At 45.3% G+C, this 12941-nt stretch overlaps 1 protein-coding gene across 1 annotated transcript; it reads left to right on the top strand.

The window, feature by feature from the left end:
* Positions 1 to 1313: 1313 nt before the first annotated feature.
* SNIP1 (Smad nuclear interacting protein 1) lies at positions 1314 to 11201 on the top strand. The gene is made up of 4 exons (XM_042952081.1): positions 1314 to 1604; positions 2866 to 2968; positions 9345 to 9943; positions 10866 to 11201. Exons 1-4 carry the CDS (start codon positions 1375 to 1377, stop codon positions 11128 to 11130), a joined length of 1197 nt encoding a protein of 398 aa, XP_042808015.1. The 5' UTR covers positions 1314 to 1374; the 3' UTR covers positions 11131 to 11201.
* The last annotated feature ends 1740 nt before the right edge of the window (positions 11202 to 12941 follow it).

Genomic DNA, 12941 nt, shown 5'->3' with positions numbered 1-12941 from the left:
GGGCCTCGGAGTGGGGCGGGGCCAGCAGCGCGCGAGTTTCCGAGCAGCCTTCCGGAAGAATTCTCCTTGTGCTTAGTTTGTCAGGCCTCCTGTTCAGCGAGTCGCCTTGATACTCTTGGAAGCAGGCAAAACAGGAGTTCAAGTTCCTGCGCTTCATCTTGCTCGCAAGTTGAATGAGGTGGCAGGTCACCCTCTCAGCCCCCCAATTTTGTCACCTGCAAAATGGGAGTCATGTGACTCCTGAGTGAAGGGTTCAGGAGATTTCCAGAGGAAGCCACCTAGTGGGCCCAAGTTTTATTTATTTATTTATTTATTTTTAAATATTTATTTCTGAGACAGAGAGAGAGCATGAGTGGGGAAGGGGCAGAGAGAGAGGGAGACACAGAATCAGAAGCAGGCTCCAGGCTCTGAGCTGTCAGCACAGAGCCCCACGCAGGGCTCGAACTCACAAACCGTGAGATCATGACCTGAGCCACCCAGGCGCCCCTAGTGGGGCCAAGTTTAAGAGACTCTTAAAAACAGAACAAACTGAGGGTTGATGGGGGTGGGTGATGAGTATTGAGGAGGGCATCTTTTGGGATGAGCTCTGGGTGTTGTATGGAAACCAATTTGACAATAAATTTCATATTAAAAAAACTAAAAAATAAAAATAAAAAAAATAAATAAATAAGTATTTCTTTTGCGGGGACCCCTGGATGGCTCAGTGAGTGGGGTGGAGCGTGTGACTTTTGATCGCGGGGTTGAGTTCGAGCCGCACCATTGGGTGTAGAGATTACTTGAAAAAAAATTTTTTTTTAAGTATTTGTTTTTAACGAAATGGAGAAATGACAACATAACAGAAAGTTCAAGAACAGAGGGGTAAATACTAATGATTTGCCCACTGGCTGCCAGCTGCGACTGCATTTCCGTCTCTTTTTAAGTTCGTGTTTCCAAAGATAAACGTAATCACAGTTTGCGCACTATTTTTTATCCCGTTTCATTCGTTGAACAAGTCAGGGATTCCTCTGTCACAGTGTGTAAATAGCATTAAGAATGGCGACAGACCACCGATCGGCTGGCTAAACAGTTTCCTCCTGGTGGGCATTCAGATTGCCTCTGTGTTTAGTAATTACTAATAATGCCGCCACAAACAGCTTCGAGAGTAGTTTTTCTCCAGAAGTTTGCTTTTGACACCTTAAAACTCCCGCCAACGGGACCGGGCCCGTACAGCCCCGCCCTCCGCCGAAGAGTCGCGATCACGTGCTTAGCTCTCCGCCGCGAGGGTTTCTGGGAGAACACGGACCCGGAAGCGGAAGTCCAGGGGTCACCCGTCATTTCCTTTAGTGAGAGGAGCGCAACGGCTCTCTTTTTCCTTTGCTCGGCTGATATCTCAGCATGAAGGAGGTAAAGAACGAGCGGGAGCGAGGGAGCCGACGGAGGCACCGCGACGGGGACATGGTGGCGGCGGCGGCGGTGGTGGTGAAGGTGAAGCAGGAGCGCCTCAGCCCGGAAGCCGTGCCTCCCGCCCACCGCCGCCCAGATTCCTCTGGCGGTAGCGCGTCCCCGCCGGCCGGCGAGCCGGGCCGCCCTGGTCACCGAGGGAACCGAGCCCGAGGAGGTAGCCGGTAAGTGGGAAGGCGCCCGGGACGGACTTGGGTCGGGCTCATTGAGAAAGGACAGGGCTAGCGTGAGAAACACACCTTGAATGCTGAGCGCAGCAGCTTGGATTTAATCCTAAGGTGGTGGAAGTGACCCGGTCGTGCTTGTGCTAAAGAATGTTTACTCCGGTACGTGTCACTTGCGTTAAGCGCCTGATGCCTAATGGGCAGGATCCCCGCCCCGTCCTTCATCCCTGTGCCCAGCACGTGCCCGAGTACGGCCCAGCAGATAGCATTGATCAAGTTGAAATAAAAGATTTGCCCCATCTGTCTACAAATGGAGTGCTGTCGTTGGCTTTCCACTGATCTGCCTCCAGATGTTTCCCGTCGAGAGCCTAAGTGACCTACCTGGTAGAGGTTTAGAAGAAAAATGGTCTCTTGATAGACCCGTTGATTTATTCTTTCAACATAGTTTTTACTGCCTGTTAAAGACTGTCCTGGGTACTGGGGCCTCAAAGGTGAAGGAGATGGGCGGTGTCTCCCCTCGCGAAATTGATGTGCTCTCAACTTGAGACAAAGTAACAGAAAATAGTGTCAGTTAGTAACCAGTGTTAGGAAGAGGTTAAAACAGGAATGGGATAGAGCTTGAAGGCAAGTGAGAGAAGGCCTCTCTGAAAAGGTGCCATTTGAGTTGAGACCCAAATAAGAATAATCTAGCCTTGTAAGGATCCAGGCTGAGGAGACCCTACGTGCCATGAACCTGAAGCAGAATGAACGTGATTGTTCTAGAAATAGAAAAAAGAGCACAAACCGTCTAGTGATCAAGGAGAGCGTGGTGGGAGTGAGGTGGGAGAGGGAGGAGATAGAGCCAGCGGACTTGGTGACGGGTGGAGGTGATTGTTGGGGGTGGGGGTGGGGTGGGTAGGGAGCCGCTGGTGGTGACAGAAAAGAGAGTCAAGGGTGTCTTCTGGGTTTTTGGCTTGAGCAGGGTGCATGGTGGTGCCAGTTACTGAGATGGCAGAGACCGAGGGAGGAAAGGGTGTCGAGGGGTTGGGACGCAAGGATTGTGCTCTGTGAGGACGTTCAGCAGGCAGCTGTGTATGTGGGTCTGGAACGCCAGGAAGACGTCAAGGCTTGGAGAGTGGAGCCCCTGCCTCCTTTAGTGTGAAAAGCAGAGGCGTTCACAGATGTGCTGTTTGTGTTAGTAGGTAAGCTTGATACTTGAAGTGAATTTATATGGGGGAAGGGAAATTGAGATAAAACCCTGTGTGTGCCATGCTCTGAAAAGGTCCCCAGCCAAAAAGAAAAACAAGTCCTCAGGGAGAAGAAGCAAGTCTCCACGAAGTAAGAGAAGCCGAAGCCCTCACCACTCAACAGTCAAAGTGAAGCAGGTAAGTGCGTTGAGATGTTTTGCTACTAGGTGCAAATCTAGAGCCTCTTCCCATCATAACTAAAGAGTGCTTTGTATGTGTTTTACCTGTACCTGTGATGGGCTTTTCTAGAAACTGGCTTTTTGTGCTTGTTTTCTGCTTGTTTATTAAGCTAAACTTTTTTGTTTTAAGATCCTTGTTGATTCACATTCAGTTGTAAAAAAGGAAACGCAGAGGTACTCTCTTTACCTTGTTACTCCCGCCGGCACCGGCACCGGCACCGTCTTACAGAATTCGGGGACAGTATCACAAGGAGAATGCTGACGTCGCTGTAGTCAAGACGCGAAACATTTCCGTCACCACAACGACCCATCCTGTTGTCCTTTTATAGTCCCGCCCACATCCCTCCCACCCTTAGCCCTCAAGTCCCGGCAACTTCTCATCTGTTCTCCAGTTCTATAGTGTTGTCACTTCAAGAGCGTTATGTAAATGGAGTCATACGCATCACCTTTAGGGCTTGGCTCTTTTCACTCAGCACGGTTCTTCGGAGATCCGTTCAGGTTGTTGTATCTGTCGGTAGTTCGTTCCTCTTTATTGCTGAGTGACGCTCAGTGGTGTGGGTTTAACCATTTGCCCACTAAAGAACATCGGGGTTGTTTGCAGTTTGGGGCTGTTACATAGAAGGTTGTGATGGCACATTTGTGTACGGGTTTTTGTGTGGACATGTCTTCATTTCTCTGGGATCAATGCCCACGAGTGCAGTCGTTAGATTGTAAGGTCGTTGCCAGACCGTGTTCCGGAGTGTCTGGCTGCATTAGTTTGCTAGGGCTCCCATAACAAAACACCGCAGACTGGATGCTTGAAGCAACAGAAGTGAATTTTCTCATAGCTCTGGAGGCTAAAAGTCCCAAGTTCAAGGTGTCAGCAGGTTTGCTTTCTCCGGAGGCCTCTTTCCTTGGCTTGCAAATGGCTGCCTTCTTGGCTGTGTCCTCACGTGGGCTTTCCGTCGTGGGCTCATCCCTGGTGTCTCTCTTCGTGTAAGCATAGCAGTCATATTGGATTAGGGCTTTGCTGGCATTTTAACTTAACCATGTCTTTAAAGACCTTATCTCAAAAAAAAGAGAGAGAGAGAGAGAGAGAAAGAAGAAAGAAAGAAAGAAAGAAAGAAAGAAAGAAAGAAAGAAAGAAAGAAAGAATGAATACAAGAAATTCCACAAAAATGGTTACATTCGGAGGATGGGGTTGGGACTTGACATGAATGCATCTTGGGGGTACACGATTCAGTCCATGACCGTGGCCGTGCTGCTTCACGTTCCCACCGGTACTGTGCGTGACCCACTTTCTCTGCATCCTCCCTGCTGCATTCTCAGCACGTGGTGTTGAGGTGTTTTTGTTTCAGCCATTCCAGCAGCCGTATAACGATATCTCATTGCGATTTTAATTTGCATTTCCTTGATGGCTAACGATGCTGAACGTCGTTTCATGTGTTCATTTGTCATCTGTATATCCTGTCTGGTGAAACGTCCCTTCGTGGCTTTTGCCTGTTTTCTAGTTGGTATATTTGCTTCCTTACTGGTGAGTTATAGACTTCTTTGTATATTCTAGATACTAGGCCTTTTTGGGTATGTGATTGGCAAATACTTCCCTTCAGTCTTGTATCTTGTCTTTTTCTTCACACAGCAGGGTTTTTCTCAGAGCAAAAATGTTAAATTGTCATGAAGTTCAGCTTGTCAGCTTTTACTTTTTATGTTTTATGGATCGTGCTTTTGGCGTCATGTCTAAGAACTTTATGCCTCGCTCTGGATCCCGAAGACGTGTTTTTTTCCCTACAAGTTTTACATTTAAGTTCATGATTTGAGTTTGTTTTGATATAAGGTGCAAGGCTTGGGTTGAGGTTCATTTTTTGTCTTGCCGTCCTTGAATTGCTTTTGTTCCTTAATCAGTTGGGGGTATGTGCATGGGTTTATTTCTGATTCTGTGTTCTGTTCCACTGATCTCTCTCATTCTGCCAATACCACACAGTCTTGATTATTGTCACTATATAGTAAGTTTTGAAATTGGGTAGATGGATTCATCTTTGTTTCTTCTTCTTAAAAATGGCTTAGCTTTACTAGTTTCTTTGTCTTTCTGTATAAATTTTAGAACAATCTTGTCTGTGTCTAAAAAAAAATCTTGCTAGGATTTGGATAGAAATCACATGAAGCTGTATTTTGGGAAAAATTGGCTTTTTACTAGATTGACTCTTCCAATCCATGAACACTGTACGTGTCATTTGTTTGGATCTTTTTTTTTTTTTTTAATTCTTTTAAAGTATGTATGTATGTATTTATTTTGAGAGAGAGCGCACGTATGCACGTGCACATGCACGAGTGGGGGTAGGGGAGAGAGGGTAGGGGAGAGAATCCCAAGCAGGCCCCACGCTCAGCACGGAGCCGGACTCAGGGCTCAATCTCACAAACTGAGATCGTGACCTAGGCCGAAACCAAGAGTCATGTGCTCAATGGACTGAGCCACCCAGGTGCCCCTATTTAGATCTTTGATTTATTTCTTCCGTGTTTATAATTTTCAGCATTCAAGTTCTACGTAAATTTTGTTAGATTACACAAAGTTTTTTCTTTGGTGGAGTGATGGTGAGTGATACTTTAAACTGCAGTCCACATGTTCTGTTCGTTGCTAATGTATAGAAATATAATGAGTTTTTGGGGTGCCTGTTTGGGATTCTCTCTCTCTGCCCCGCCCCCTGCTCACGTTGTGCTCTAGTGTTCTCTCTCTTTCTCAAAATAAATAAACTTGAAAAACATATATGTATAATTGATTTTTGTGTTTTTGTTATATCCTGTGACCTCATTGAACTCAACTTCTTTATTCCAGGAGGACTTTTTTGTAGATTCTTGGGGTTTTTTTTTTTATATAGACCATCATATCTTCATATAGAGGCAGTTTTATTTGTTCCTTTACAGTCTGTATGTGTTTTATTTCCTTGTCTTGCCTTATTGCATTAGCTAGGACTTCCAGCACTATGTCGAATAAGAGTAGTGAGAGCAGACACCCTTGCTTTGCCCTCAATCTTGAGAGACAAGCATTCAGTCTTTTTAAAGAAATTCTGTTGACAGCATGCAATAGGCATTAAGAAAATGTATTTTCGTGTTAATTTGACAGGCTGTGGGTCAGCTTTCTGTTACCTTAAAGATACAAGGCCAGGCAGCCTTGATGGTCTGCATATAAATTGATCAGGCCCTGCCCTAGCTGTCTCAGGATACAGCCACGAGAACCACACCACCCACACTAGGCCTGTCAAACCACTTGTACTTCTTCAGGTCTTTGTTTTTTTCAGTGCACAACTGGCAGCCCTTTACCTGTGGTTTCTAAATGAACATTTTACAATAAATCCTGAGACTTTTATTTATTTTTTATTGTTTTAATGTTTTTTATTTATTTTTGAGAGAAAGACAGAACGTGAGGGGGGAAGGGGTGGAGAGAGAGAGGGAGACAGAATCCGAAGCAGGCTCCAGGCTCTGAGCTGTCAGCACAGATCCTGACGTGGGGCTTGAACCCATGAACCGTGAGATCATGACCTGAGCCGAAGTAGGACACTCAACCGACTGAGCCACCCAGGTTCCCCAAATCCTGAGACTTTTAGAATGGAACTTTGCCGGGGCACCTGGGTGGCTCAGCCAGTTAAGCGTCCGACTTTGGCTCCTGTCACGATCTCAGAGCTCATGAGTTTGAGCCCGTGTTGGGCTCTGTGCTGACAGCTCAGAGCTGGAGCCTGCTTCTGATTCTGTGTCTCCATCTCTCTCTGCCCCTCCCCTGCTCATTCTCTTTCTCTCTCCCTCTCAAAAATACATAAAAACATTTAGAATGGAACTTTTCTGTGCTTATTGTTTTTGAAGTATCTTTATTTGCTTATCTGTGCTAACTTCCCTCCTGACCTTAAATTATCTCTTTAAAAGCTAATTTCTGTGTATTAATCAGCTGGAAACTTGGAAGTGACTTTCAAGCAAAAGGGCTTGACAGTTGAAACTCAGTGACTTTCACATGGGTTAATCCTAAGGAGGAAGGCACACAGCCTGTGACTTAGGCATGACTTGTGCTTGCAGGTATTCTTTTCTCCACCACTGAACGACCATTTAATAAATAAATTTATCGATTGCGTGCTCATTGTAAGAACACCCAAGTATGTAAAATGAAAGGTGAGAGTATGGCATATGTAATGTGTGGTTACTTCTCCTGTTATCCCCAATTGCAGCCCCCAACAGAAAAATCACCTGAGTCCCCAGAGGCAACCATTTTATTTCTTACTTATTTTATTTTCCTTTTTTAACTTTTTAAATGTTTATTTAGTTTTGAGAGAGAGAGAGAGAGAGAGAGGGACAGAGCGTGAGCTGGGGAAGGGCAGAGAGTGGGGGGGAGACACAGAATTGGAAGCAGATGCAAGGCTGTGAGCTGTTAGCACAGAGCCCATCATGGGGCTCAAACTCCCGAACTGTGAGATCATGACCTGAGCCAAAGTTGGATGCTTAACTGACTGAGCTACCCAGGTGCCCCAGAGGCAACCATTTTAATAGTTTGATATTTATTCTTCAAGACTCCATTACTTTTTTCCTTTATGTTTTAGTATGTGTCTTAACTTGCAGTTGTTTGGGGGAGGGGCAGAGGGAGGGGCATAGAGGATCCGAAGTGGGCTCTGTACAGACAGCAGAGAACCCGACATGGGGGCTTGAACTCATGAACCACGAGATCATGACTTAAGCTGAAGTCAGACACTCAGATGACTGAGTCACCCAGGTGCTCCCATACAGTTTTTTGTTTTAATGTTTATTTTTGAGAGAGAGAGAGAGAGAGAGAGAGAGAGTGTGTGTGTGTGTGTGTGTGTGTGTGTGTGTGTGTGTGTTTGAGTGGGAGAGGGGCAGAGAGAGAGGGAGACACAGAACCCGAAGCAGGCTCCAAGCTCTGAGCTCTCAGCGTAGAGCCCAGTGCGGGGCTCAAACCCATGGACTGCAAGTTCATGACCTGACCCGAAGTCGGACGAAGTTGGATCATGAACTGACTGAGCCACCCAGGCACCCCGCAGAATTTTTAATTAAAAAATGGAACCATATTATATATACCATACTGCTTATCAATAATTGAAATTTTAGTTATTTTGTATTATCTGGTTATGTAATTTGTCATATTTTTTTCTTTAGTTTTTGCTAATTTTGCTTGGTCTACACGTATTTGAAATGAAGACTGAGAATTAGTCATTGGAATAGTGCGTGTATACAGCCTTATGGGAATTAGAATTCACAGGAGGTGGGGGTGATGACCCAGAGTCTGTGGCTTGTTGTGACTCATTTAATCAGGGATAAAGGACATAATGAGATTAGTCCTGGCAAATGTACTCAAGGTAAGTGGTGGCGGCAAGCTTGTGAATATCTTAAGGTAGGAGGGATAGGCATTGGAAACCCCCTCTTGATGCTTGTCTTGGAGGCTAAAAAGTCTCAAAAACCAGAGTCCTGCTCGGAGTAAGCAGGCCCACTCTTGAGAGTGGGCGGCCAGGAGAAGGCCTTGGGAGCCCGGGAGGCGGTGAGAACTCAGTGCTCAGGTGTACCTTTTTACCCTTTCCGGGTGGGGTAGCCTTGTTTATAGTGTGCGGGGCTCTGTCTTGAACTCTGATGCTTTGGTTATTAGTAAGGATAAGCTTATTATATTCATGTGTTCATTAGATACTTAATTGTTATGAAAAGACATGTTAATATCTTTTGCCTATTTTTTTCTGTTGAATTATTTGTGTTACTGATTTATTTTTTTTAATGCTATATTAATAGATGTTATATGTTGCAAACATTTTATATCAGGCTGATTTTCAATACTGAGTCTTTTTCAAGAAACCGTGGTATGTTTCTTCATTTTTTCAGGTTTTTAAAAACCATCTATCAGTAAATTTTTATAGGTTTCTTTTTACATGCCTTGCATATTTCTTAAGTGTATTCCTGAGTATTGAATATTTTTTATTATTGTTGAAATGAGATCTTTTAAAATTATAATTACTTTTTTTTTCATTTTTGACACAAGAGGAAACTATCTTTCTTTCTTCACATGTTTATCTTGTACGTGACTACTTAACTGTCTCTGTTAGCTGTATTTTCTGTATGTGCTTCCTTACAAGTTTGCCAATAGCTCCATTTATTTCTAGGGCTCTGAACTTGGGCTTGCAGTGTTAGAGCTGTAGTTGGTGACAGCATGGAAATAGTCTGTGTAGCCTTGCAAGGGAACATAACCACCGCTGCCCACCTTATTTCTGTGGGACATTTTGCTCTGAGTGCCAAAGTCCAAATCACAAATGACTTTTTGAATGCAGCTTGTTCACAGGTTGCGGGCTGCCTTTAATTTACTGGATCTTTTTGAATTTCAGGAACGCGAGGATCATCCCCGGAGAGGACGGGAAGATCGGCAGCACAGGGAACCATCAGGCCAGGAACACAGGCGAGCTAGGAACAGTGACCGTGACAGACACAGGGGCCATTCCCACCAGAGGAGAAGCTCTAATGAGAGGCCTGGGAGTGGGCAGGCTCAGGGACGGGACCGAGACATTCAGAACCTCCAGGCTCAGGACGCAGAGCGGGAGTTTTACAATGCCCGACGACGGGAGAATCGCCAGAAGAACGAAGTTAGTGCCGGCGGTAATGAGCCTCAGGAGTTGGCTCCCCGACCTGGTGGCAACAGTAAGGACAAAGAGGCGCCCGCTAAAGAAAAGCCAAGCTTTGAACTTTCTGGGGCACTTCTTGAGGATACCAACACTTTCCGGGGTGTCGTCATTAAATACAGTGAGCCCCCAGAAGCACGGATCCCCAAAAAACGGTGGCGCCTCTACCCCTTTAAAAATGATGAGGTGCTTCCCGTCATGTACATCCATCGGCAGAGCGCCTACCTCCTGGGCCGGCACCGCCGCATAGCGGACATCCCAATCGATCATCCCTCCTGCTCAAAGCAGCACGCGGTCTTTCAGTATCGGTGAGTGTTTGTAGGAAGAACCAGGAGTGTGGGTAGACGCCGACAGTGTCAGGATTACTAACATTTGTGTACACATGCTTGTGGCAGAATGCCACACTCCTCGGATCTAATCTTTGTCTTAGATTATGTGTGTGGCATCTGTGTTAGCCGCGTTTTTTGTATTTGGCAGTTTGTGGAGTGCGTCTGTTACCGTTTGGTGCTCGTGACAATCCTGTGAGGAGGACAGGTCACACATCAATATCCCCATTTGACAGGTGTGAAGACTGAAGGTCAGCTTCGGAGTTAGCGCCCTTGACGCTGGAGTCAAAATGCACTGCTTTATTCCCGTTGGGACAGGAGATAAGACAGGTTGAAACATGGGTGAAAGAAGCATCGTGTTGATTATAAACAGCACAAAAGTGTTTCTTCTTTTTCTTTTCCTTTTTAAATTTTTTAACATTTATTTATTTTTGAGAGAGAGAGAGAAAACGAGCAGGGGAGGGGCAGAGAGGGAGACACAGAAACCGAAGCAGGCTCCAGGCTCTGAGCTATTGGCACAGAGCCTGACACAGGGCTCGAACCCATGGACCATGAGATCATGACCGGAGCCAAAGTCGGGTGCCCAACTGACTGAGCCACCCAGGCGCCCCTAAAAGTGTTTTTTATTAATCACAACAAGAGGTCTTGGATTCTGATGTTAAACTTTTGATCTGCTATGAATTTCCTGGTCCACTCCCTCAGCAACCAGTTCCCACCTTTTCTACTAAGTATATTTATTAACTTGCTCGTAATTTCAAAATCCAGGGCCATACCATTCCCTTGATTTCCTGGAGTTGACTCGAACTATGTTCAAGCCAGGTAATTGACATCCTGTGTTAGGAAAATACGGGAGGGCCTCGAGACGGGATTTTGCTCACAGGTTTCTCTCTTTTATCTCTGCTAGGCTTGTGGAATATACCCGTGCTGATGGTACAGTTGGCCGAAGGGTGAGGCCCTACATCATTGACCTTGGCTCAGGCAATGGAACATTCTTGAATAACAAGCGCATTGAGCCACAGAGATACTATGAACTAAAGGAAAAGGACGTACTTAAATTTGGGTTCAGCAGCAGAGAGTATGTCCTGCTTCACGAGTCCTCTGACACCTCCGAAGTAGACAGGAAAGAAGATGAGGATGACGAGGAGGAGGAGGAAGTATCTGACAGCTAGCAAACTAAGAACCAACCCAAACTCTGGAGAGACCTCTTCTTTCTTTGAAGGTTTTGGGATTTACTCAGAGAGTACAAGGGTGCTCTCTGTAATGCCTCTTATTGCCTTAAGTCTTTCCTCTGTTGCTGACCAGCCTATGTTCTAGTATAAGAAAACTGACCTATGTTCGGTTGAACTTTTTCCTGTGGCGCATCAGCCACTCGCCTATGGGCATTTGTTTTCAGAACAGTCTCACCAACACATCATGTTTCAGTAGAAGCATTGTGGCTTTAGTTGGTGCTTCCAGAACTGCTGCCTAGGAGACTATAAACCCTTGGATAAAGGGGAACTGTGGCTTGTTCTCTTTGTACAGTTACTTTATTTATATAGCTGTTAAGCTTCGTGGACTGGGTTTGTTTTTGTTTTGGGGGCAACCCCCTGAACAGAGAATCTTACTAAGCTTTGGTTGTCACCAAAACAGCCTCCAGTATATACCAAAGCTTTGACCTGGTTGAGCTCTTGAGTCACAGAAGTTGATTTTTGCACTTCATTTTGGGGGGGAGGGGTGGGAATGTACCACATGACCTCATTATTGATTATTGGACTTGAACAGATGCTTTATGGAACCTGCTTCAGCATGGACTGTATAGGAAGGTCCTGGCTTCTGCCAGTGGGTGCTGATGTAATGTCACAAGAAGCTGAACTGGAGCATAGATCTGTTTCTTGTGAAGACTTCTGATTTCTCCATAGAGCATGTACAGAACAATTTTGATCATCTGTTCAACTTTGCATTTTCATTCAAATGTTATCTCCTTCCTTCTTTGCAAAACAGTATCAGTTTCGTAGCAGGGTCCTTGCTTTATTCTAACAACATATGTATATGTCTAAAGGAGGTTGTGTAGTTTACACATTTCATCTTTTCAAAAACTGTTCAGAGAGGTTGTATTTATCTTCCCAAGGCCAGAAAGCAAGGGAATTGCCCTGTTTCCTAATTTTCCACCAGAGGAATATGTGTAAGTAGCAGAGTCCTAACTACTTGCATATATCGTGTGTTTGTGCGTATGTGTGTATATATAACATTGCGTGTGAAAGAGCTGCATATTGATTTTCATATGGGAATGTTTTGTGACGTAAATGTAATACTACATTATAGGCAAAGGCCTCCCTGCATTTGAAGAGCAGGTTTTCATTTATATGTATTTTTGGGATAAAAAAATAACAATAATAAAATTTGTAAATACAGCCCCATTTCAAAAGGTTATCCTTTCCTAGCATAGAGGGCCTTGTGTTTATAGGGCCATTTGCAGCTACGGGAATCTTAGTATTTGCGAGGTAAAAATAGCTAGTTGCAGGGGCTGACTTGGGAGGGGCAGGGGTGACACCAGGAAGAGTGAACTTGGGACCAGCAGCAGCTCTGCAAGCCAGACCCTCACATGTCAGCGAGTGAGTGCTAGTCCTGTTGAAGCAGCAGTGTTTTATGAATTAGCAGTGAAGGGGTTTTCCTTTCCAGAACAGTCCGTTGGGGCAGGTTATACATAGCAGGTCTTGCCCCAGTTGACCCCTGTCCCTGCTCTGTTGCCCTCAGGTGGTCACCTGGCGGGAGAAAGGAGCGGCAATGCAACTTGGTGCTGCCGTCTGCCTTCCTCTTTGAAAAGTATGATGTTGTTAGATTGTCTTCTTCACCATTGTTTTTCCGTTGAGGTCCCACCTACCCATGTGGACTTGGGGCTAAGTGCTGACTAGTGTGGAGGAGGGACAGCTGACTAACATTTATGCAAAAGAAAGGAGATGTTCCCTTTAAAGAGTGAATACGAAAGGAGGTCAGTTAGATG

The sequence above is a fragment of the Panthera leo genome, chromosome C1 (genome assembly GCF_018350215.1).
Source record: "Panthera leo isolate Ple1 chromosome C1, P.leo_Ple1_pat1.1, whole genome shotgun sequence".
NCBI classification, from domain to species: Eukaryota; Metazoa; Chordata; class Mammalia; order Carnivora; family Felidae; genus Panthera; species Panthera leo.
Note: the sequence above shows the minus strand (reverse complement) of the source record. Positions and strands in the feature narration are given on the sequence as shown.

Excerpts from the sequence above, each read along its gene's own strand:
- SNIP1 (XM_042952081.1), top strand. The coding sequence starts at position 1,375 with ATGAAGGAGGTAAAGAACGAGCGGGAGCGAGGGAGCCGACGGAGGCAC. Across the intron at positions 1,605-2,865 it reads CGAGCCCGAGGAGGTAGCCG|GTCCCCAGCCAAAAAGAAAA; the intron begins GTAAGTGGGAAG and ends TGCTCTGAAAAG. Across the intron at positions 9,944-10,865 it reads CACGCGGTCTTTCAGTATCG|GCTTGTGGAATATACCCGTG; the intron begins GTGAGTGTTTGT and ends TATCTCTGCTAG.